Source organism: Mauremys reevesii, linkage group 5 (genome assembly GCF_016161935.1).
Source record: "Mauremys reevesii isolate NIE-2019 linkage group 5, ASM1616193v1, whole genome shotgun sequence".
Lineage (NCBI taxonomy): Eukaryota > Metazoa > Chordata > Testudines > Geoemydidae > Mauremys > Mauremys reevesii.
In genome coordinates this window covers 13,834,794-13,860,971 of record NC_052627.1, presented here as the reverse complement: position 1 = coordinate 13,860,971, position 26,178 = coordinate 13,834,794, and the positions used below count along the sequence as shown (strand labels likewise).

General features: G+C 44.1%; 1 protein-coding gene across 10 annotated transcripts in view; it reads left to right on the top strand.

Moving 5' to 3' along the window:
• SLC4A4 (solute carrier family 4 member 4) overlaps positions 1–26,178 on the top strand; it is a 291,521-nt gene that overhangs the window by 245,949 nt on the left and 19,394 nt on the right. For all 10 annotated transcript variants that reach the window (XM_039542307.1, XM_039542309.1, XM_039542305.1 and 7 more), the window contains 4 exons: positions 5,130–5,200; positions 11,402–11,590; positions 16,286–16,399; positions 17,106–17,267. In XM_039542307.1, the coding sequence (XP_039398241.1) occupies positions 5,130–5,200; positions 11,402–11,590; positions 16,286–16,399; positions 17,106–17,267 (536 nt within the window). The remainder of the gene's footprint in view (positions 1–5,129; positions 5,201–11,401; positions 11,591–16,285; positions 16,400–17,105; positions 17,268–26,178) is intronic.

The window sequence follows — 26,178 nt, the reverse complement described above, 5'->3', positions numbered from 1 at the left end:
TGCATTTTTCTCACTTGGCCTATCTGCAAATTTTGATTATGGATGGAAATATATTTTTTTTCTGGTTGTGGGTATGTCTGCACTATGTGCTTCTTTCAGCAGCATGCAGCGTACTTACAGGTGCAGTGCCCCTAGCACAGGTTAATACAGCTACGTAGACCATGAGGCGCAGCATATGGGAGTAACGACATGCCTGAAGTATGTGCTTGAGTACGGACCCGACACAGCTCTCTACCTGCCGGAGCCATGTCTGTCTCTCCATCTATGCCATTATTTTTAGAAGTGTCCCGCTGTCTTTCTTCAGCTAGAGCCCTTCTCCACCGCAGAGAGAGACTCTAGTAGTGGGGAAAGGCTATGGAGTGTAGCATAGAGGTCTATGATGAAATTGACGTTATCAACGTTTACCAATAAAACCTAATCTTCCCAGGTCTCTTAATACGTATGACAATAGTGCCCGTAGTCTCACAGCAGCAGGTCCTGATGCCTAAAACGAGTAACACTTTACACTGCTAGCAGTTGCGCTGGAGTCAGCAGGGCGACCCGGGGAGTAAGGTGCTACTCAGTGAGAGTGAAGGGTATTGAAAATGGACCCACAGTAATTTGAAAAGAGGAGCCTTTTGGAAATGGAAAAAAAATAGGGTTGAGATTTAAAACTTTAATTTTGTGCAAATAGAATTCCAATACTTCATTGCTTCCCTGAAGCACTTGATAGGCATTTTATTGCTTACCTTCCTAGGCTTCAACTGGTAGTATTGATATGCATTTTACCAGTGAAGTTGACTACAGAGAGATTCAAGATCAGTTTCTGCCAGCCTTATGGTATCTTACTTTGTGAACGATCCCATTGATTTCAGTGTGACTACCCATAAGGTGCTATTTAATGAGACTTAAAGTGGCAGGATCTGCCCGTAAGGACCTTGACCAAGACTTCTTGGGCTTGCTCCCTCCTCTGTTAATGACTAGCCAAGTCCTAGCTCACGGTTCCCTTCTGTAACCACCCCTGACAGCATTTTCCTCTAGACAGCATTACTAATACCTGCTAAAACAACTCCATAATCATCCTTTCTTTAATCAGAGCCTGCTTTCTTTTAAAATTTGTAATAAATGACTCCCACTGAAAGGTGTTTAATCCTCTTATTTAGTCTTTATGTAACACACAAAGGGTAGGTTAAAAGGGCAAAAGGTGGCATGGTCACAGATGCATAGTTTGTTTTGAGGAACGCTTGATGCTGTCTCGGCTTTCAGTTGTGCTTTCCCTAAGCTTTGCACCTCTTTCGCTGTTCCTTTTTCTATTGCAAAAATGAACCCCAGGTTACTGTAAACCTCCTGGCTTAGTATCTTTTAATACTAAGTGAAAGTGAAAAGCAGCGCAGTCATGGGCGAAGTGAGCTGAAAACCCACAGTGGGGCTGTTGTTGAAAGGAGATATGCACAACAGGAAGGGCCAGGACACGCAGAGGTTTTTGAAGATCTAGAAATGTGCTTATCTAGTTTTTCTTTACTCTGAGAACGTATGTGTATATGGTGATTGGATTCACTCTGTACCACTAGGCTCATTAAATGTAAAAGGCCTGGCTCTTTATTGTCCTGCACCTTGCGCGGTCACCTGTACCAGTGCAACATAGTTGTAAAATGCTCCCATTATGATTTTGTAGCATTTTGCACCCACTCTGCCCTGCATCAGTGACTGTACATGGTGAAGGGCAAAGGTGAGTCATGCCCCAAAGCCGCAGATTATGCCCCTGTCACTCATGCAGAGTCTACCCAGGGAGTTAGGTAAGTGGATTTTTCACACCCGTGGGTGATGTAGCTTTGCCAGTGTAAGTTTTCAGTGTAGACCAGCCCTTACTCTGCAGGAAGTTCCTCCAAATTCAGTCTAAGGAGGACAGTGCAACTCAGCATGAGCAAGGGGATCAGAACACATCTCAGGGCTGTAAAGCCTCATGGCAGAAAGTATCATAAGCAGGACTAGGACACCCATTATAATACTTTGTTTTCTTGTCAGCAAAAAACTCAGTCCCCCTAACTTTACCTTAAGCATCAGAAGATGGAATAAAAAGACAAATGGCAGATTAGCTAAAAGACATTCCTATTTCTAGGGGATTTTGTGCAACTCCGGAGTAGGTGAACTCATCCCTGTGTTCTTTCCTATACATATAGAACATATCAAATCTTCCTGGGTGTGAAAATACAAGAGGGTGATAAATTGCCAGTGACTGTGGTGTTGTGAGGTTTGTTTTTGTAAAGTGGGTTCAGGTAAGGTTTTATTGACTCTGTAAGTAGTCAGCTCAGCTGATGGTGAGAGAGAGGTCTTTGCTCATGCTGAGATTTATACTTTCAGTTGTTTTTGTTCTTGTTGCAATTAAGATTTGGCTCCAGAGCTGTTGAACCAGCGCTCTGTTTGCGTTGTAAGTTATTACATCCTGCTCTGCACATGGCAGCTTCAGAAGGCCACGGAACAAGATTTTCCATAGAATTGCGTCTCGGGCCTTTTGGCAGGGTGTTGCCTGCAAAGAGCTAACAGGGAGGTTTCATTGTCATTGATTTTTCTCCTTCACCATCCTGGTACTCTTCTACATATGCTTATGGCCACAAAAGATTCCCCCCACCTTTTAAACTAACGCAGCTTGGAGTTTGATTAGAGATGCCCCTGTCAGTCAGTTGATGGGGTGACTGATGTTTAGATGCTCTCATCCTAGAGTTCTGCCTTCAGCACATATAGCTGATGCCTCATGGCTTCCTGTGCTCTGTTCAGTTAGTGCCAAACAAGGACTAGTTTTGGGTGAGCAGGTTGCATTATGCTGCAAGTGACATCTCTTCTATGGAAATTTCCCCCATATGGTGGCACTGAAACATGGGCATGCCATGCTTACCTTCACGATGGAGGACAGAGAGACGTCTCTCACCACAAACACGATTGGCCTTGTTCTAGGGGACGGAGGAAGAAGGCGCACATTAAATCAAAACTAAGCTGTTGAAATCGTCCGCAGGATTTTTGGTACCCTGGAGTCACTGCATGTCCCTGTACATGAGAACTTCCCTTCAAGAGCTTGATCCTCACACTCGTGTTTCCACCTGATTGTCAAGGCAGTGTTCAACTTTACTGCTCTTCTAGACTCTGCTGCTGGCCAAAAAAGGCTCCTTCCCTCTGTGGCTAGCCGTGAAGCTTCATTCCATCTTGACTGACATGGCCCTGACCACAACTCACCTATACTGCTCACGAACTCCTCGCTTGATTACTGCCTGCCTGCTTAGCATTACATGGAGCCATGAACACCACCACTCTCGGGCTCCAAACTGCACTGACTGCCACAGAAATTTGGATTTAATTCAATCTCCTGGTTCGGCTCTTCCAGCCACCCAATAGCCTTGGGTCCAAGTTATCTCCAGCAACATCTCTCCAATAACAGTGAGGTCTTACTGGTACCACAACAACTGCAATCATCAGGAACAAGAGAACTATAAACATGGAAAGTGAGAATGGCGAAAGCAGGGAATAGGGGTTTTTCTGTGGTTGGCCCACAGCTGCTACTGGAGGAAACAGAACAAAGACAATCCATTGCTATGTATTCAGGGATAGGAGGGAGTAGAGGAAAGAAATGAACATGTTGCTTTTAGATGTTGCTGGCTTTGTAAATTTTTGTAAGGCTTCCCAGTACCTCATTCCCAAATCCTCACTCCACATTTCTTGATTGGTAAAAAAAATAAAATAAAATAAAAATAAAATATAAATATATTTTTCGTGATTGCATTTCATCTCCACTACCAGATAGGTTTGAATTTGAGATACAAACATGTTTCCATGCCAGGCCTGTATCAATAAAGATGAAATATGATCCTGATGGAAATCCAGTTGCAAAATCTGGAGTAGAATTTTAGGGGAGGAATACATGACATCTCCGCAAGGAAAAGGAGGATCACTCACTTGTTGTAGGACTGGAAATCTTCTCTACATTTAAATATATCCCATGTAGTTATATAATCCAGCTTGCTGTCATAGTTCTATAAAACAAAATCATACCTGTTCAGTTTCTCTAATGCATACGATTTATGCTATGCGCTATTTTAATGTAACTGAAATATTCTTATTGATGATAAAAGTATTTTTTCGGGTTTTGCAAAACACAGAAACATGCTTGGAAAGTATCACTTTCAGGCCCAGTCCCCTGGCTAAATGAACCTTAAAAACCCAACTGACTTGTAATGCTACAGTGGGAAAGTTCATAGGGTAGGGTATATCTGTGGCACAGTGAGAGTTGTAAGTATGTTCATTTACCAAGCTGCTGGCTAGTATTATCGACTGCTCCTTTGTTTGGTTGTTTGACTTTAAAAGTTTTATCATGTCATGTAGCCAAGAGGTTTAAATTTGGAACAAATGAGCATTTATGAGTTCTGAGTTTACAGTGAAATACCAGTCAAGTTGCATAGTCTTGTCATGTGAATAGCAAAGTAATCCATTGTGATTACTTTTATTATTTTACTGTCAATGCCAAAAGCAGTCATACAGCTTTAATTATGAAGTATTATCGAGGTTTCTTATGATGCTATGTTTTTTAGGACGTGTCTTCACTGCAATGTTAGCGCAAGCTATAACATGAATTTTCCCTCTAACTTGATGCCTGTCCAGTCCCCACTCACAAATGTGTGTCTCAGATTCAGGAGTGCTTTAAGCTCAAGCTGTCCTGGCATGGGGACTAGGGGAGGTGTTGAAGTCGGAATGCTGCTGATGCTCAAATGTCTCATGCTGTGAGGATGCAAGAGCTCGAGTTACAACTCCTCATCAGCTGCTAATCCAGTTGCTCTGAGACGCTAATGAAATCATTCTGTGTCGCTCTCCAGTGTCATTTTGCCATCTGGTTGCTCTCACTTGAGCTAGGCAGCTCCAATGGCGTAATCTGAGTGAATGGACTAACTCAAGCTAACTTTAGCCGGCAGGCAAACCCTCAGGACTTGTGGGTCATTTGTAAACATTCCTTTTGGCTGTTTTCACTTGAGCTAAGATGACAGCAAATATTATTTGCTACTACTTTAATAAATGACGATAGGTTTTTTAACATCTTAAATTTGTTCCCATTCTTAGCTGTTTAAACACCACTTTCACAACGCTTCATTTTCTGTCTTCTCTTTCAGATAATAGTTCAATATTTAATGAGACAACAGCAGCATCAGTTGATTGGCTGACCAGTTCCTCTGCTGAGAAGGTAAGTGAGGCTTATAGGAAAGCCGGCATTGAAAACCTCAGTGTGCTGTTCAATTGTGTGTTTGGAATAGATTGGCACCTCTGCACTACTGGGGCTTTTACTCCAAAAAAAATGGATTAAAAATAGAGGGGCAGTTTCTAAGCAACGTTCTAGTCCCATTGCAAAGAGCCAGAGAGGGAGTTATTCCTCCTTTTATTAAAAATAATCAAAGCACAATCCCATACTGGATAGTTACTCCTACATTGTTTATCCAGTCTTGCTTTGGGAACATGTGATGTATCACCTGCTGTTTGTGACTGGCCTTGCATGGAAAAAGGTGGCACAGGTGTAGGCGAGCGTACCATCTCACTTTCTCTCCCGTAACCAGGATGCAGCGTATCCAGTACTTTACAACTGAGTTTTATTTTAAGTATTCCTCTTACCCGTAGTGCCATTTGTGCACCTATGGTATGTGCAGCAAAGAGTCCTGTGGCACCTTATAGACTAACAGACGTATTGGAGCATGAGCTTTCGTGGGTGAATACCCACTTCGTCGGATGCATGCCATGCTTTGTGGTTTGCCCACAGAGAGCTGCTCACTTCTTTCAGCAGCCTTTTCAGCTGCTAGCAGTGCAGGCATAGGAGGATAGGTGCCGAATTTTACAAAATATATTATAATTCTGGATACCCCAGAAATCTGAAACGCCAGTGGAACTCATGAGATGTGTGCAGACTTAAACAATTGGAGCTGCATGATTTCATGTCACTTCCCTGCCGCTGTATGTTTATTGTCCATCTTAGATCTTAAAAACTTTAGGGCAAGGAGGTTGTCTGTGATGTCTTAGTGCCATGCTCTCCTATGGTGCTATAGATATCGTTTGGACACCATTAATATCCTCACAGTGGTGTTACCTTTTGCCTAATAGGGAACAGCATCATAGTACCAATGTTAATGCTGTAGTATTGTTATTTGCAAGTATTACTTGCAAACAGTAGGCCTCATCCTTGTGATTGGGGTGGGTCCTGCTTTGAGCAGGGGGTTGGACTAGATACCTCCTGAGGTCCCTTCCAACCCTGATCTGCTAAGAGTCCATGACTGTGTAGGTCAGCACTTGTGCCCATGAGGCCAATGGATTCCTGGTGGCCGGAAGGACCTTCCCACGCAGATCTGATCAGGGCTGTAGTTCCAAAGATGTTAACATGGACCCCTGTACTAGTTCTCTCATTACAAACTTTAATTTGCTGTAGTTTGGGCACATGAGAGCTCACCTGGGAGGCAGACTTTTGGAAGAGAAGGAGAAAAGAAATAGAACTTGGTGGCTTCAAACTTTTGTTTGGTTTTCCTGAATGAAGACTAAGTTGGGGTTTAAGACAGGAGATTTAACCTAAGAATGCAGAGCTGCTGGCTGGGTTTTCTTTATTATTATTTGTGTGCGTTTGTATCACAGTAACACTGAGAGGCCTCAACTGAAATCGAGGCTCTGATATGCTAGGCACTGTACAAACACCTAGTAAGAGACAGTCCCTGCCCTAAGGTGTTTGCAATCTTAACTAGACAAGACAAAGCGTGTGTGGAGGGGAGGAGACAGAGTCCAGGTGACCTGCCCAAGGATACCCAGCCGGTTGAGAGCAGAGCCAGGAATAGAAGCCAGGTCTCCTGATTACCAGCTAGTTGCCCTGTGCACTGGACTATGCTGCCTTCCTGGTGTCTCCTTTTAGTCTTCTATGATTTTGTTACTGTGCCTATGTGCAGTCACTGTGGTACTTCAGCAGCTGAGTTCCGCTCTTTCACTGGAGCTGAAAATTAGGTCCTAATTGTTCAGCTTCCCTTCATAGTAAATGATGCTTTTAGAAATGATGAGCAGCCCCAAGCGCTAGTACAATACTACCTGTCAAGGCTCTGGAGGCCGCCTGTCAGGGAAAGAACGCCAGTCGCTACTTCGGTTTCGTTAAGAAGAACAGCTCTTCTCGCTATTTGTGGAGTTGGTATTCGATTTTCAGGCTTGGGGAAGGGCTGGAGAAGTGCATATGGGGAAAATGACTGATTAATTTAGGGAGGTGATGATATAAAAAAAAAAGCCCAGTTCAGAAGAGGAAGCTGGTGCAAATAACCCAGCAGGTCATATTTCCAGATGCTCTTCTGTGGGACAGGGTCCACAGCACCAGATATCCCCCTCCCTTAAAGTCCCACATGCTAACATCCTTCCTGCGACTGAGTAGGACTGGCCGGTGCGCCCTTCAGAGCTGATCAGAGGGAGAGACATCAGGCGCGCTCTCCCTACGGGAGCTGAACAAGCTGCTTCGGTAGCACTCCCAGCCCGGGGGAGTTGGACACTGGACCCAGGGATTAATACCTGTTCCCTTGCATGTGCCAAAGTAGAGAAATAACTCCCGGACCAACTCAGTGTTCCCCCTCAAGCACTAAGCTTCCTTATAGTTTTAGAACAAAACAAATTGTTAAGGGCACATGACGATGTTAGGACTGGGAAGAACAGTCCTATTATAAATCCTTGTAGACAGTTAGCCAGGGAAGCAAATGTGCTGAATCTTTGAATGTACTGTGACTAAGTGAGAGAGCTTCAGGGTACTTCTTGGAGTTGACATCCCACTTGTATAGGAAAATGGCACATCTCATTTATCCGCTGGTGCAGAACCCTTACCAATGTACTTCCACTGACAGCCAGCCACGGTGGAAGGTCATCTTGTTGGTGCTTGTGGTCTAATCTCAAAGCTGGAAAAGGAAACCTCTGTAATAAAACATTGTGATTCTTTGGGTAACGACAGTGCAACCGAGTAGTCCAAAAACTTCCCATTTATTTTAAATCTATGAACGGGCTCTGGTACTTCAGAGTACAGAGCCCTTCAGTGTACCTGTCAGTTTCAGATGTGCTGCCTCTTGGATGATTTAGTTTAATGGCAAATGCTTCTGATGATGGGTGTTTGTTTTATTTTAACGACGTGGTAATGAGGAAAAGGCTCATGAGAAACCTTCATTTTTTTTTCTCTTGTGTGTCTGGTGACCCGAACACTCATTTTCTTTGAAACATTCAATTAATGCTCTAGAGTTGTTCATTTATGAAGCCATTGGAGTCCAAGACTCCAAGTGCGTAGGGTGGTGAAGAACTGGAATGCGTTACCTAGGGAGGTGGTGGAATCTCCTTCCTTAGAGGTTTTTAAGGTCAGGCTTGACAAAGCCCTGGCTGGGATGATTTAGTTGGGTTTGGTCCTGCTTTGAGCAGGGGGTTGGACTAGATGACCTCCTGAGGTCCCTTCCAACCCTGAGATTCTATGATTCTAAGACCTAGTGGTTTAACCCTCCAGGAATACACATTCAGAATCAGCATGTGGGGAGGCAGGCACAAAATTAGTTCTGTCTTTCTTTATCTCCCTGCTCTGAAAACACCCACCCACTTAGCCTTTTGTTCCAGGCTTGAAGTTAGTAGCACAGGCGGATAGGGAGAAATCCTGTTGACAGGGAACCGTTTTTGCTTCTTTGTGCTTCAGAGAGAGAAAATGCTGCCACATTTGCTCACTCAGCACCTTGTCAGGTGGATAACTGATAGTCTCCCCCTTCCCCACACCCCTCCATCATTGTCAGCAAAATTACACCTGAGTTCAACTACAACTTTCTGGATTGGTGAAATTTGGTGAGGAAGCTGCAATGTAATACAAGCAGCCTTCCAACCCAATTTGATATGTGATCAATGTTTAGTTGCATGCCTGATGTATATTGATACATGTATATAAGTGTAGGAGATATTAACAGACACATACTGTGGTTACGTGTGTGTATCCTCCAACAGTAGGCACATCTGGGTCGTAAATCCGTATACTTTTAAAATACCTCCAAGGTTTCCAGTACAATTTTGGCTGTCCACTAGTTCAGTATTCCTCTTCTAAGCAACTGATTTTTTTCCCCCCTGATTCCTTGTGTGACTGTTTAAGGGAAGGCCATCATATTGTATCTCCTATTTCAATCTGAAAATGCTGTGACTACTATCGTAATAATCAATATCTAAGATTCCTGTAACTAAAAAGATTAATATCTTCTCTTTTTGTTTGTTTGTGGATTATGTGCATTTAACTGCACTTTGTATATAGCTCATTTCACTCCTTCTGTTGTTATCGTCAGTTTCCTCCATTTGAGTTTTTCTGCAGCATAGGGCAGAAAACATGTTTTTGAAATAGGCAAATGTGACTGTAAACTCCCCGCAGAATTGGCAGGAGGTTCGGGGATTGGTGTAGCTACCTAAAACTATTTCAGTTTTGTTTAACACTGTATTTTGAGTGGACAGTGTCCCTTTAAACTGCCCACACCCGTTTTTCGTAAATTTATTCTGATGATGCACATACACATTTTGTATTCTTCATTCCTTATGCATTCGTATTTGTTCTCTCCTTCTCACCGCACTGACATTGCTGAGAATGATGTACACATAGGGAGAGGAGAAGAGAACTCCATAGACTCTGCTGAGTATTAGGCAATGGATATTTTCTGACATAACCATGCAAGGAAATGAGGAGTCTATAATGTAATTATAAGTACAAATTGTGTTCCTTATTGGGAATTACAACGTTATTATCTGTTTTAAAATATTTGAATTCATGTGTACGCAATTAAGATTTGCTCACATGCAGAATCTTTTCCAGTGCTACTATAAAAAAGGGCCCAATTCAAGTCCCACAGAAGTCAGTGGAAATATTTGTTTTCAGTAGGAGTTGTACAGAGTTCCAGGTGAGCTGGTGCTTTAAAACATTACTGCAGGGAATGCCTTAAGACTCAGTACAGAAACATTCCACTACTGTGCTCTTCTAATGGCCCCAAAAAGGAAAGTCAGACTTTATCTTGTATATTGCCACTAAATCCATGCAGGGTCTTTATGTATGGTACAACAGACAGCAGAGCTGAAGGTCAGGGTCTCTCTCTCTCTCTCAGATCGATAGCTATAAAAGAGGAACACTTTTCTGTCAGGTGTTGGGTAACTCCACTTGGGAGAAGAATTCCACAGATTTTTTTGCCAGATTTAGGCAAACTTATTTTTATGTTCAATTTTTCAACGGTAATTAAACCAAGATCGGTGAACTCGTACATCCCCTTTTCTCAACGGAGGTTGCAATTTTATTGTTGGCAGCTACTGTTTTCTGAACGGTTCTAGATGCAGCAGTGTTAAAATGAGTCATAAGAAATACAAGGCTCAGATTGCCTGACGATGTCCAATACAGAGTCTGGTAAGGGAACTGTTTTGCAGTTCTGTCCTTTGCAATTTAATGTGATTACCGAGATGTGCATTTTGTGGTGGAGTCTGGTGTTCTCTTGCCACTTCGTGCTCTGCACTCACTGGTAAACTGAGGGTTTCTATGACATACATAGAGGGACCCCACAACTGAATTAGAGCTTTGTTTTCAACATAAAACCAGGAATGTGTGAAGGCCAGTGAGTTGGTTCACGGGTAGGGCTACATGTTACCCAGAATTAATCAGACTTTGCATCAGTAGCTCAACATACTTCTACCCAGACCAATGAAACATGAGAACTTTGTGGAGGTGATGCTCATAACTCCGTTACAGAAGGGTCTGACCTGCTACTGCCCAGAGCTTGCTCTGGAGTGGAAGCCTCCTACTGTCGAACATCATCAGGCAGTCTTGGGGCCCACTTTGAGGAAGTGCATGGGGTCTCTTCTGCTAGAAGGCCGGCGTGTTGTGGCTTCTCTGATAGGAATAGGTTTTGATTAGGTGGTGTGGGCAGGGAGTGAACTATAGAAAATTAAATCTGAGTGTGGAGGTTGGGTCTCAGGCCAGCTGTTCCACTTGCACATCAGAACTCTGCATCTGGTATCCAACTCGGTCAGGCAGGCTACAAGGAAGCTAGACAATGATTGGCAGATTTGGAAGCCCTGTCAGTGGAGAAAGAGGCAGTTCTCCTTATCCACTGGAGAGAACAGGGGTGAGACGATATTCTCGCTCAAGAGGTTTTTGTACATTTTAAATTTAAAAATCTGAGGGGGGAATCCAGCTTTGCCTTTTGTTTGTGCGCACGCACCCACCCTGCTGCCTGATTTATGTTCACTCACTACTCAGTAAACAGCCACACCACTGCAGAGACTTTCATCCTCAGAGCATATCGTTGTAGCTCTGGGCTCTCTGTTCCAGCTGCTGTTTTAGTGAAGAGCAGAGTTAATATAACAGGGCGCAGCTTCATGGGATATTTTCTTTGCTCTTTAGTACAATAACACGATTGAATGGTCATCGCTGACAAAGAAGGCGTGCTGGAAATATGGCGGCTACCTTGTGGGCAACAACTGCAACTACGTCCCTGACATCACCCTCATGTCTTTTATCCTCTTCTTTGGCACCTACACCTGCTCCATGGCCCTGAAGAAATTCAAAACCAGCCGTTATTTCCCAACCACTGTAAGTATCTGTGTTTATCACCTGGGGGAATTTCCTTATTCCTCCAGAGCACACATAGTATTGTACTCTTGTTTGTAACCCCTCCTTTTGCAATAGATACAGCGCAGAAGGGCAAACACCACCACGTGGGGATGCACACACTGACACCAGATCCTGTTTGTTGCAACCTCCTATTTGTTGAAGTTTGTTGGCAAAATTGCTTATTTTTCAGCTCTAAACTTCCAAATGTTCCTGAAGGGCACAAGTCAGACAGTGGAAGAATTGAAAACTGGCTGGAGTCTGTAGTGACAATAACGCTTAAACAGACGAGAATTCCAAGATGAGGGGTGCAGTGATACAGTTGATTAGTACAAATCTCATCAAAGCTTTTGCTTCCAGCATTAAGAATTCACCAATGCAGAGCCCTTAGTTAATACAAAAAACTGAGCTGTCAGTAGTAGCCAAAGGCTATTTTCAGTGTCCTGATAGTAAAGCTGAGTGCTGCTCCCATTGCATGACTGGATACCTGGTGATCAACAGTCTCCTGTGTGTTATGCCTGAACATATAAACAGAAATCACTTGATCAAGTGACACAGAGGTGTAGCAAAAACATAAGTAAGCAACTTCCTAGCTGTACAAAAAGACGTTAAAATAGTCCAGTGTCTCATAATGCCCTAGAAATAAATCTATCTAGAACAGGGGCGGCAACCTTTCAGAAGTGGTGTGCTGAGTCTTAATTTATTCACTCTAATTTAAGGTCTTGCGTGCCAGTAATACATTTTAATGTTTTTAGAAGGTCTCTTTCTATAAGTCTATAATATATAACACAACTATTGTTGTATAAGGTTTTTAAAATGTTTAAGAAGCTTCATTTAAAACCAGGACCCGGGCAGTGTGAGTGCCACTGAAAATCAGCTCGCGTGCCACAGGTTGCCTACCCTGATCTAGAATATGAAAACAGGCACCTCATAATATTAAAGTTGCAAATTTTAAATGCTCAGAAGTCAGAATATGAAAAAGTTATGGTCCTAGTAGTAATGTTACCTCAGCCATGATGCATTTCGTGTATATCTTATGGTAGCATTTAACAGCACAAGTTCTATTGAATGAAAAAGCTAATGTTCTCATAGCAATATTTGCTCTTGGCCATATTTTACCTCTTAACAGCCTAGATACTGAAGTCCTCTCTCTAGATTAGGCACAGCATGGGCAGGTAAAGGAGAGACATCAAGCTTCCTCACCATGCAAATGTGCTTCTATCTAATCAACAGAAGTTGGTGCATTAAAAGCTGTATCTCGCCCACCTTGTTTCTCTCTACCTAGAACAGTCAATTTAGGTTTTCTGTGTATCTAAGTACTCGGGATGAGAGACTAGTTCACTCTCCATTCCCAGCTGGTCTTCAGCCACTTGGCCGTTTCAAGGGAGATGTGACAGCTCCCCGGAAGACGTTCTACTACTTGCAATGGTGGCCTCTGACAGTAGCGGCGGCAGCAGTGGGGCTGTCTCAGCAGTCCTAGGAAAACAGCACTACTTCAGTTATGGTCAGTTTGTATTTGGGAGGTTTTCTTTGTGACCATAAAGGGCTAGGGACTGAATTTCTGTTTTATAAAGGAACCATTGGTCCTGCAGAAGTTGACTGCACATGCCCAGAGCTCTGCAGTCTCTCAGCTAAAGATTCCTTCTCCTCCTCCATGAGGTGGATTTCTCAAGCCCTGCACATATAGATAGAATAATTTTAGTGCAGATTGGGTCTCTTGCTCTTCATGCTGAGGGCAAACAGGGAGATATTTGATCTCTGAATAGAGGTATTTCAGTAACACAGCTCTTAGTACCTCTCTCCAGACAGCAGACTCTTAGCCAACTGATACATAGCCATGGCGGGTCAGCAAAAGCTGCTTGTTCTGTTTGCCCAGCTAGAGTCACAGTGACAGCTGTCAAAGGTGAGAGAGGTTGTGAAAAAAGTTCTTCTCTTTCCCTTTTAGAGAACCCAGTTTGCAGTATTTTGGACAACAGCATTCCCTGTCCCCAAGATCCAACTCTAGTTTCATCAGAGCAAAAACTTTAAAAACAAGGGCACTAGTTTCAGGTTTCTGTACATAACAAAACTCACTCTCTCTCTGAGAACCCCCCTGTGGCATTCTGACTGCAATAGGATTTATAGTACAGTGATGTTTATGCTCCTGCAGCACTGAAATGGAATTTTTATTATTTTTAATGAAAAGAAAACAAATTCCACCCTGGCTGGAATGTAGTTCAGTTTATCTGTAACCATGTGAAGCTGGGGACCCTGGGAGGAAGAACTCTGAAAAGTTGACACAAAGTCTATAAAAGCCCAATGAGATCTGGCTAGTTAAATTTCAAGAGCCAGACCCTCAGCTGGTGAAAACGGTCACAGTTACGTTGACTTCCGTGGAGTTACAACAATTGACACAGATCAAGGATCTGCCCCAATTTATTTTCACTTCAGTTTTTTGGTTCATTTATTACTTTAACACCATAAAAAAGAAACACATCAGGATGTGATTTTAAAAACTCTTCTCTTTGGTACATAGCACCACACCCATATTGAAATGTTTTCTGCTCCTTTCTTCTGAGTTCCTCTCTCTGACCTCCCCATGTGAGTCCCTTGGTGACTGTTTCCATTGCTGATGTGAAAACTTGATTTCTTGCTTGCTTCTATAGTTTCATATTAAAGACCCAATCTGCCTTGCAAAATAGGCTATATTAAAAAATTGTTTCGGGAATCAGTGTTGCTAAATCTCTTGATTTTTATCTTGAGACACATGATCACAGAAGAAACTCAACTTACTTTTTCATTTGGGGGTAAAAAAAAAAAATTTCTAGCCCTGACGGTAGCAATGAAAAGCTTGAAAACATAAACCCTAAAAAACAAGCAAACAAAAAAACCCCACACATCCAGAGTCAAATAAAAAGAGCCTAATATTTATTTGTTTAAAATTTCATTATTTTGGAGAGACCTGACTCATAATTTTTTGAACCCTTGTTGGCAATACTGGGAGTGATCTTGAAACCCCATTAATTTAATATGGTTGTACAAGACAGTGTGAACAGGATGCATCTTACACACACACACTCTCTCTCTCTCTCTCTCTCTCGCACATGCACGCAAACAAAGATATGGCCCATCCATACTGATTGGTAGCAAGTCAGCCCAAACATTTTAGTTCAACCTGTTTGCAAGATCAGTTCCTGAAGGTGGTTTTAACATGCTATGGTAATGGTATTTGTAACACTGTTGCACTCAAGAATGAGAGAATTTCCTCGCTCTCCTTTCTTCTCTGACACCTTCCTTCACTTGCAGACAGACTTTTGTAAACATTCCTTCACTTGTAGACAGAGCATGCTTGATACAGAAAATTGAGAGACAGTAGAAATGAAACCCTGTGGTGGGGATATTTTTTAATCCTTAGGACCCCAATTCAGGAACGCATCCCTACTCAATTTTTCTCTGCTTAAAGTTAAGCGTGTGCTTACATGCTTTCCTGAATTGGGGCCTACAGCTGCACTTTAAATTATTGTTGTCTATCCTGCAGCACACGTGGGCTTGTCAGCCTGCTTACTGGCACCTTTACAAAATGCCCATAGGACTGTGGGGTCATTGAAGTAACAGAACTTGCTAAACAACTTAAACTGAAGATGCTGACAAATGTCTAGACAAACCCTGCGGTTGGTTAATTGAAGCCCTTGTGGGGGTGGCTGCAGGTGTAAACCAAGTCTGTCTTGGACAATCCATTTTTTCTCTGCTGGAGGTTATTCTTCACCCAGCAATCCATGAACATGAGCCGTACCAGTTAGGTTCCTCTAGCAGGATTGTGTTCTTAAATTTAACTCTGAGGGTTGGGCTGTGCATTGATCTGTACAACACAAGACAGGTAGCATGAACCGGGAGTTAACATGTTGCATAAAGGATGACACAGCTCCTTTATTTCATTCAGGCATGCAGAATGTACACATTGTTGCATTTTTCCTTCTTTAAATGATTGACTTTCTGCAGTTTACCCTTGTTTACAAACTGACAAACAGCGCTAGAAACATGCCATCCAAAGATCCTCAAACATCCTTATTCATCCCAGCTACTGGCTTGCATCTAATATTGACAGCTGACAAACAATCCCAACAGTGTACCACTAGAAGTCTTACTACGGCTGCAAACACCCTTATTAATCTCAGTAACTATCTTGCATCTCATTTGGAGAGCTATTCAGAGATCTGTGATCAAAATCTCCTCCCACCACCTCTTCTTCCAGACATGTCTCGCCTTACTTAAGATGCCTCTTGTTTTAATAAGAGGCCCATTTTTCTTGATGGAGTTACATCACAGCTTTTCAGAAACCATTCCTGTGGGGAACTGGGCCTGTATAATGGGGATTGTTAGCCAATGTAGAATTAGATTATCAGTAAGATTGCATGGGAGAATTTTTGTGGGAGTACTCTGCAACCGAAGTTGTTTTTCCTTCGGGTTGTTTTTGTAGTTCTCTTTAGACCTAATTGTTTGGCTTTCAGACAATGTAATAAAGTATCAAAGCACATCTTTTAAAATCACTTCAGCCACTGCAATGTGCCCCTTTTGTCCCTACAGAAAGGGAAACGTTGACCCTGAATTGCCACCAAATACAAGAACAAGAGTATCACGTTGAATTTAAATGGTTGCTCTTGGTACCAGCCACTCTTACGGTGTCACCTTCTATTTCAGGCCAGGAAGCTCATCAGTGACTTTGCCATTATCTTGTCCATTCTGATTTTCTGTGGAATAGATGCCCTAGTAGGTGTGGATACACCGAAACTAATTGTGCCAAGTGAATTCAAGGTAGGTAAAAGTGATCTCTCAACACACAACCGTATTTTACTCCGTGGCTTCTGTCTCACTTTACTGTTTGTCTTCCTTCTGTGAAATTACCAACCATCAGACCAACAATAATACAAAAATAAGCTATCCACAAAGGATTGTATTGCTGAGCCAGTTAGAAACCAGTTTATTTAGAAGTGCAAATTTATATAATCTCCAATAAAACCATGTCAGTTGGCTGAAATGTCTTCTAAAATGTAATGACAAATCTTGAACATAGAGCGGGAGCCTGCCAACCTTGCTCGTGCTCAGTAGCACCTTACTCCATGATTTCAATGGGCCAGATTGTGTTGTGCTTACTCAGACCGGTGAGCCTTCACTTGCCCATGTAGTTTCACCGCTTTCAGTGCTTGAATGTGCTCACGAGAGAGACGCTCCACAATCTGGACCAGCAGGACTACTTGGAGAGAGTGCTGCTACTCATCATGAACAAGGATGGCAGAATCTGACCCCTCATAACCACTTCCAGGTTTTAAACTTCAGCTGACGTTTGTATATGGGAAGAATTAATCCCAAATTGTCTATGTCCTCAGGAATCTTCCTTTAGTCAGCTTGACATATTAGTGTTTGGGTCATTTTGCTGCCTGGATAAACATGCTTTGGTCGGGGAGGAGGTCGTTAGTATGTCGCCACTCTGATGCCTGTTTTCCTCTCTTTGCTCTTGAAGCCAACCAGCCCCCACAGAGGCTGGTTCGTCCCACCTTTCGGAGGGAACCCCTGGTGGGTGTACCTCGCAGCAGCCATCCCTGCGCTGCTGGTGACCATTCTCATCTTCATGGACCAGCAAATCACAGCCGTCATCGTCAACAGGAAAGAGCACAAGCTGAAGGTGGGTGCTTGTACCTTTCACGAGTGCAGCCAAGTGGTGCCTGTCCTCCCCGTGACAGAGACAGAGAGAGAGCCTGTGGTGGTAATGGGCACCTGCTCCCTTCAAAATACTGATTGGTATTTAGTACTAGCATGTATTTTGTTCTAGCACAGATTATTATTCCAGATTTGAAAGCAAAGTCATCACTTCAGCGTGAAAGCGACAGTATTTCTTGAACAACACTTGTTGTCAAAGCAAAGGACACAGATGGTGGGCCAGATCTGATGTTTTTCCTCAGTCACAACTCCTTTTGACTTCAGTAGGTGTTCTTCCAGAGTGAGGATGGAATAAACCCCAAGGGCCAGCTCCTTGGCCATCACCAAAGGCCCCAGTGCAGGGAATCCTTGTAGGGCATAAAGCCGGCATGATCACTGCTAGCCACATACTCCTCCCACCATTGGAGTAGGGGCCTTGTCAGGGCATGGCTTATCCACACAGCAATCCTTCTACTTCTTGGCTTGCAAAGAGGTCCCTAGGGAGCTGCTCTAATCACTGCAAATTAGAGCAGCCTTATGCTGTGAGCAGATACTTCTGCTTACACCCACCTTTGATTCCCCAAGTGTGAACACAGTACATCTTAAAACAGCCTTGAGTAAGGCTTGAAATACCCTGACCCTCTCCCTGTAGGAAGTGGACTGAAAACCGAACAAACTCCCAAGTAATGGGAAAAAAGGGTATTAGATTTCATATGTGAATCAGTTATTCCAAAAATTCTCACCTGTGGCTTCTGGTCCTAGTGCTATCTCATTGGTTTTCAGCCCCACTGCCATGGCACGAAAGGAAAAGTGGTCAAAGCAACACAGAGGGGGACTTAGGAGAGCAATAGTGAGATGGAAAATGGTTTTCCCTGCATGGATGCCCTTCTTAACTTAGGGTATGTCTACACTACCAGATTAGTTCGATTTAACTTAATTCGAATTTGTGGAATCGACCTTACAAAGTCGAATTTGTGTGTCTACACTAAGGACACTAATTCGACTTCGTGAGTCCACACTAACGGGGCAAGCGTCGACATTGGAAGCGGTGCACTGTGGGAAGCTATCCCACAGTTCCCGCAGTCCCCACTGCCCATTTGAATTCTGGGATTTCCCCACAGTGCATGCTGGGGGGGGGAAATGTGTCGAGGGTGGTCTTGGGTAACTGTCATCATTCAACGTGCTTTCGGACGTCTCAAGGGGAGATGGCGGAGCTTACTGACTCGCTCGGATCTCAGCGAAACCAATATCCCCATTGTTATTGCAGCTTGCTGTGTGCTCCACAATCTCTGTGAGAGCAAGGGGGAAACCTTTATAGCGGGATGGGAGGTTGAGGCAAATTGCCTGGCTGCTGATTACGCTCAGCCAGACAGCCGTGCAATTAGAAGAGCCCAGCGGGAAGCGCTGTGCATCCGGGAGGCTTTGAAAGCTAGGTTCCTCAGCGAGCGGGGTAACCTGTGACTGTTCAGTTTCTTTACAGAGAAGCTGAACCTGCCCCTGCTTCAGTTACTGTTGACTTTCTTCTGCGGTTACATACCCCATTCACCACGTTTCCCCCTTCCAACACATGTTTAAAAATAAAGTTAATGGAACATTGTTAATTAACAACGCAGACTGTGGTGGGTAGGGTGTGCAGTGATGTTAACACCGCTTCTACACTCGAGGAATGACAGGCTCCTGCTCCTAGAGCGGTCTGCAGTGCCAGACTGGTTGTTTCAACAGAGCCTGCCATCCCTCCTTTTTGGGACTCTGTGTCCGGGGGCTACGTGACCTTGTGGCGGGGGATTCCCCTGCTGCGTGGCTCTGTGGTCCGGGACAAGGACCGCTGCTTAAGTTCTGTAACCGCCCTCCCATGCCACAAAGTCACGTACCCCCCACCCACACAGAACATGGAAAACACCTCCCAGACCGACCAGGGTGCCTACTGACTGCACTGTGTGTGTGACCTGCTGTTGATCCTGCCCCCGTGTCTGTACCCTGGTAAAGGTGACTGTCCTATGCAATTAACAACCCCCTTCCCCCCCCTTCACAGACAGTCTTCTGTAGAAAAACTTGACGGAAATAGTAATTAACAGCAAACTACTTTTAATAATCAACTACACAGGGGATGAAACTGGGATTGGGGCTTCGGTGAGCCAGGAAGGGAAGGACTTCTCAACATTTAGGGAATGAGAGCCTTCTTGTATTTGTGCACTCTGCAGGGGTGCAGTGACAGTTTTCACGGCCCCTGTCGCCCCTCCTTCTTGTTACTTTGGGTGAGGGGGGTTTGGGACTTTGTGGCAGGGGAGGGCGGTTGCAGATACAGTGCAGGGGGGCTCTGTCCTCCTGCCTGCGGTCCTGCAGAACATCCACAAGGCGCCGGAGCGTGTCAAACTTTCCCTGGGCATTTCCTGTGTGGCTGGTCAGAACATCCAAGCTTGGACTGCTGTCCAGAGCTTCACCAGAGTGGTGCACTGTGGGATAGCTCCCGGAGCTACTAAGGTCGATTTCCGTCCACACATAGCCTAATTCGACATAGCCATGTCGAATTTAGCGCTACTCCCCTCGTCGGGGAGGAGTACAGAATTCGAACTAAAGAGCCCTCTAGGTCGAACTAATTAGTTTCCTGGTGTGGACGGGTGCACGGTTAAGTCGAATTAACTCTGCTAAATTTGACATAAACTCCTAGTGTAGACCAGGCCTTAGGTTGGGGACGCTGGTGTGTCTCACAAATAGAGCGCAACAGCAGAGCACAGGAAGCTGGCCATCCCTGTTGCAAAGGTGTTTCTCCTTGTATGTAGTGGTCAGAGTTTTGAGGGAGATGGCTCATTGTTTCCTCCTGCTGTTTGCTGTCCCCTTGGTCAGCAAGTGAGGTGCAGGTGAACGGGGCAGATACATAAGGTGAGAACTTTTCCGAATTCATCTTTAGCTAACAAAAGGGGACACAGGCCAGTTCCAAGCAGTCAATCTGCAGCAGTGCACTCAGCACTACTAGACATCTATGGCGGACAGTTCCTGTGGCAGAGGGAGGGTAAACAAAGCTCATTCCAGAATCCATCCGCACTGGTCCCCGAGTTGGCCAGAGGTAGTAAAAAGCATTTCCTCCCACCCGGAGCTGAACGACCTCAAATCCCCAGCCCCTACTGGCTTGGAGCTCAGCCAGGAGCTTGGGGGAATAACAGTAATTTCTAACAGAGCTGGTCTCAGCTGAGTTTTCAATTCCTTGTCCGGTGAAGGGTCAAAAAAGGCCTTTTATCATGGAAAGATTTTTTCAGTCTGAGGACAGAATAAATTTGCCTTGATAGTTCTGCAGGACCCTGATATTTGAAGAAAAGGGAGAGGAAGGGTACTCAAATCTGTGCGTCACACCAGCAGGTGCTGGGGCAGGGGTGCTGCTGCTGCTGCTCCTTTTTCACTTGCCGCTCCCTGGTTTTCCAGTAAGCCAGTTGGAATTGTGAGATTTTCCAGAACCCATATGCTGGAGAAGGAAAAGAAAATGCTTAAGAACATAAGAACGGCCACGCTGGGTCAGACCAGTGGTCTGTCTAGCCCAGTATCCTGTCTCTGTAGTGCCAGATGCTTCAGACAGAATGGACAGATCAGGACACTTTTGAGTGATCCATCCTGTGTTGTCCAGTCCCAGCTTCTGCCAACTGGAGGTTTAGGAACACCCGGAGTATGGTTTTGTGTCATGGACTATCTTGACTAATAGCCATTGATGGCTCTATCCTCCATGACCTTATCTAATTATCTCATTTGATGTGAACATGCAGGATAGAAGTATGGTGTCCACTTAGCCTTTGAGATGTATGTGATGAGACCCACACCATCCCTCTGGTGGAAAGGCTAGTGTGCATTCCTGCAGTCATGCAGTGCCAGTTAGGCACATTTGCAGTATGGGTGGGACTGAGATTCAGTACGAATACCCTTGTACAGCTCTGATTATTATCGCTGACGTCCCCCGTCTGACCATTTCAGATGGGAAGATGATGTGAATTAATTGAGCAGTAACTAGAATTCAGTGGCTAAAGCTGAGGATACCACTGTGCCTACCTGACCTTCTGCTTGCTGGTAGGCTCATGCATGGGGGGTTTTGTTCATTCTAAAGCCTGCCTTGCTCTCAAGTAACAGGATCCTTAAAGCTGGAACCTTAGACTGGAGCTGATTTTTGCTTTGACAGTTTTGTTTTTATTACAGCATAAGGGTCAGGGGTTCTCTTGCTTTATCAAAATGGGCAAAGTTTCTGTAGATTTGACAAGCCCCTATTAATAGCATGGTTATCGTACAAGGAAATCACTGATCGATCGTTTTAAGCAATATGCAAAACAAGGCTTGTTTGTATAACCGTTACACCTGAGTGAACTCAGCATGTTGGTCTGACTGACTGATACTAAGAATCTAGGCCTCAGACTTTGGGGTGGTGAGATAGTGGGGTAAATCCACTCTAGACTGGAAATGCCAACAGGCAGACCCCAGTGTGACAGTTGATGGTTTTTTTTAAATTTTTTTTTTAATTTAACTGCACAGTTGACTACAAGGAAAGAAAGTGAAGAGACTTTAATTAGAATCAATAAGGAAAGTAGCCTCAAATGGCTGTTTATGAATGTTCTTTAAAGAACTTGGTAGTCACTAATATAGTCACAATATGGCATGCAATGATATTTTTTAAATAAATGCTCTAAACTGGCCCCTTACAGTTTCTCATACCATATAGAGTTTTGCCTGCCCTGCAGGATGAATTCCATTGAATAATATTGAGTTCCTGTAAAAAGGACTCTCCCTTCTGCAGGACAGGAGGCATTTTAAAAGGGCTGAAATGTAGGAATAAAGAGTGAGTCATAATGAGGGTTATATTGGGGTCATTATTTAGGTGTGAACCTAATAAATAATATAATTACCATGATATGGTAATGATTGGCATTATTTCACAACACATGAAGATTTAAGATCAACCTGAAATTGACCTCAAAGTGGGTTAGAATAATAGGGGAAAGGGAAAGGTGGTTTTTTTGTTTGGTTGTTTTTTTTATTAAGAGATTGCCTTTGTTTGGGAGCTGGATCAAGAAATGCTGGCTGACTGCTGAGATTGGCATAAAATATACCTCTGGACTCCTTATTTCTTTAGCAAGGTGAACATCAGTCCTAGTTCATCTTACTCCAGGCCATCCATGTATTATTATTCTTCACACAGCTTCCTAAAGGTTAAAGCCGTTCTTTAACCTTAATTAGAAGAACATCATAAAAAGAAAGTGAATACGGAGGCTAGGTGCAGCCAGAACTGTACAAATGGTTTTCTGGAAGATCCACCAAAAGGAAGAATCAGCCTCTGTATGTATTTTGCAGGGGGCTTATTTCCTCACCCAGGATTGTGAACTTCCTTTCCATAGCCTCCGTTTCGGACAGTGTCTCTTCTTGCCACCCCGGCATTTATGCTGCTTCACAAACGTAACCATTTTATCTCCATTAGGAGTAAGCCTCGGGGAGACAGTAGATGACTAAAAACGGCATCCTTTTATTGGTGGTGTCCATCTCCTCCTCAGGACTAATGTCTCAGCAGTATTGGCCATTCAGGCTCTTTGGTTTCCTGTACATTTCCTGGTGAAGTTGTTGTTTACCACTTTAAATGATGACTAGCAGCGATATGCTGTGGGTGAGTGGGGGGCTTTCTCTCCTCGGAGCTCATTACAATTCTCCCACCAAATTGAAGGGAAAGTTGGGGTAATCTCCCTGCCTCTGACAGAGACACTCTTATTCTGGCTACTGCTGCAGAGACATCCCTGGGCTCGTTAAAGTGTCTCTGAAGAGCTACATTTTCTGTCTTGCTTTTGATTAGATTGAACTTAATAGGCAGGTATTTTAAAAAACCCAGTGGGGAAGAATTCCTACCATCCCTCTCTGCAAAGTCTACACCCCCACGCCAACTTTAGTTCAGTTTAATACAAACTGAACTCTACTTTTCTAGCAACACACTGTATATTTTTTCCAGTAACAAAATATAAACTTTTGACCAAAGTGCTGTTTAATGTAAAAATTTGTTTCCTGCTTCCTTTGTTATGGTTATGAGAAGATGTTTTGTTTAAATGGCGGGGAAGGGATTTGTAGTCCCTCTCTGCTCCTCAGCAGCAAACATGGCCCTGGTACACAAAATCTATTGGCAGGCTAAAGTGGGGACGGTTTTCGTGGGAGTGCCCCGTTACACTGTTGGCAGCGTATCACTGGCTAGCAGACTGAATTTTGCTGGCCTGTTAATCAAGGTAAAGTGGTGCACGTGGTAGGAAAACAATGGACAGTATTCAGGTCTTGCCAGGTATCTTTCCCTGCTAGAATATCACTCAGCAGGTCTGCGTCACCTGTTACTGCTAATAAACTCAAATGTAACAGATCTTAAAACATCTAATCTTCAAAATATGAAATTTTGCAGATCCTGTTCTTAATAATGCTCCCTCCTTTCCTGTCTCACCCCTTATGGTTCAGTGATTTAGAGTTTTTTCTGTTGTCCTCTTAGTCTGCTTGCTCTTTATGTATACCAATAATTTTCTCAATTTCAATTTCCAAAGCAATTTCATTGAGTTATTAGAAGACCGCATATTGAGATTTTAAAGCAGCCCGGAGAATTTGGACACCATCCTCCCTTTAAAATTAATGATCCCCTAGATTGCTTTGAAAATCTCAACAACAATACACACATCTGGAGGTGGTTCATAAAAATAAAGTACCGGGGTGGCCATTTATGAAGTCAGCATTTTCCCACTGCAGTCACTAAAATCCTGCACTTGCTTCCTGTTCTAAGTACAGGATCTCCGATACCACAGTGTGATAACTGTTGGTAAACATTGACTTTTGGCACTGTTTGGCTTTGATAACCCTTCTAGCGTAAGTGTGCTGTCAGGTAGACTATAGTAAGTCATTATGCTCATACTTATTTCGCAATAGGTTCTTAAAACCAATGTTAAGTTGTGGACTGGTTTTATTAAGGGGTACCCTGGGTTTCTAAAGCTTTGTGATGTCCAGGGTGTCACTTAAGCTAGCTGGGGGTGACTTTTCAAAAAGACAGTGTCATAGTTGTTAATATCAGATGAAAGGATCTTTGCAAGGAGTAAGGGCTTCCAGTATGTGGATGGATGTGTGGAATTCATATTATGAATAACTATCTCCTTCCTAAAGAACTACCCCACCAATGGGATTTGTGGATGCTTTGTAAATCAGAACACAAGAGCCGAAGAAGGAGAAAATGCATGTCATGTATCCAGCCAGAGGATGATTTGGGGCCTTCGTTTCTGTGACAGATTTCCAAATAACGACTCACTTCATTCCTGCAGATATTTGTTCAGCATTGCATTAACCTTCACGCTAATTGACGTTGTACTGAGGCTTTCCTGTAAATACTGGATTTTCTCTGTGATACTGACTAGACCAGAGGTGGGCAAACTACGGCCCGTGGGGCCATCCTGCCTGGCCCTTGAGCTCCCAGCCAGGGAGGCTACCCCCGGTTCCTCCTCTCCCGCAGCCTCAGCTCGCCGCGCTGCCAGCACTCTGGGCTGCGAGCTCGGCTGCCAGTCCTGCTGCTCTGAGCAGCATGGTAAGGGGGCGGGGAGCAGGGGGGTTGGATAAGGGGCAGGAGGTCCTGGGGGGCAGTCGGGACAGGGAGGAGGGGGCGGTTAGATGGGGTGGAGATTCTGGGGGGGAGGGGGCGGTCAGGGGCTGGAGAATGGGGGGGTTGGATAGGCATGGGAGTCCCGGGGGGCCTGGCAGGGGGCAGGGGTGTGGATAGGGGTTGGGGCAGTCAGGGGACAGGGAGCGGGGGCGGTTGGATGGGGGGGTCCCAGGAGGGGGTGGTCAGGGGACAAGGAGCGGGGTTGGATGGTTCAGGGTTTCGGGAGGGGAGTAGATAGGGGGTGGGGCCAGGCTGTTTGGGGAGGCACAGCCTTCCCTACCCGGTCCTCCATACAGTTTCGGAACCCTGATGTGGCCCTCGGGCCAGAAAGTTTGCCCACCCCTGGACTAGACCCATGTGGACAAGCAGGATGTAACTCTTGGCCTGCTGCTGTGTCTAGAGAAATGCTCTGTTGTAACTGGGTCTGTAGGATAACAGCTAACTCTGCCTTATAAACCACTGTCTTGCTTTTTAGGTAGTTGCTCCATGCCCCAGCACTTTCCAAGTTCTCTTGTTGCCATAACAATCTCACGGGGTGCAAACGGACCGTTCTGTTTTCTAAGACACTGCTGCAATTTTGTAGGGGTCTTGGACATGTGGTTGATAAGCGCAGAATTTCTGAGGATGGGAAAGTGGACAGTGTCATTACAGATAATTTTGCAGGGGGTCTTGGGCATGTGATTTCCTTGTCAACACAATAGCCAATAAAGTAAGGGTGACAGTTAACTATAAAAATAGCCCTATACAATGGTGTGTTTGGGGGGTGGTTTTTTAAAAGGGCGTATTACCAAGTGAAAGAACGGACAATCTAGAGCTGCTTTGAAATACCCTGCAAGATTATACCAGGGAAATGTATACATTTTTAGTACCTGAACATAGTATTGTTTGGATAGTTTAAATTCCTGCCAAGATTCAGCGTACATCCAGTCTAATTTTTGCTGGTTTGTATTACTTTCCGTAGCTGTTCTCAGCCCATAGTTTGATTTGACTACTACCCTTTGTATGGAGTTATTTTGGTGGTTGGTGGGCTTGAACTCCATCAGTTTCACCCCTCCCCGCATATAGTATATGTGCATGTTTTGTGTATGTGGTGATCAATCAATTACTGGTGGACTTTCTGCAATTTTGATCTCTTCCTCTCAAGGCTGCCTACCCCCTTTATTTGTTAAGTCACACGCCACTGTAATTGATACCTGTGTGCAGCGGCTACATTGATAATTCAGCCTCTGAAGGTCAGCAGGTCATACTCGGCTAACTTCTGATC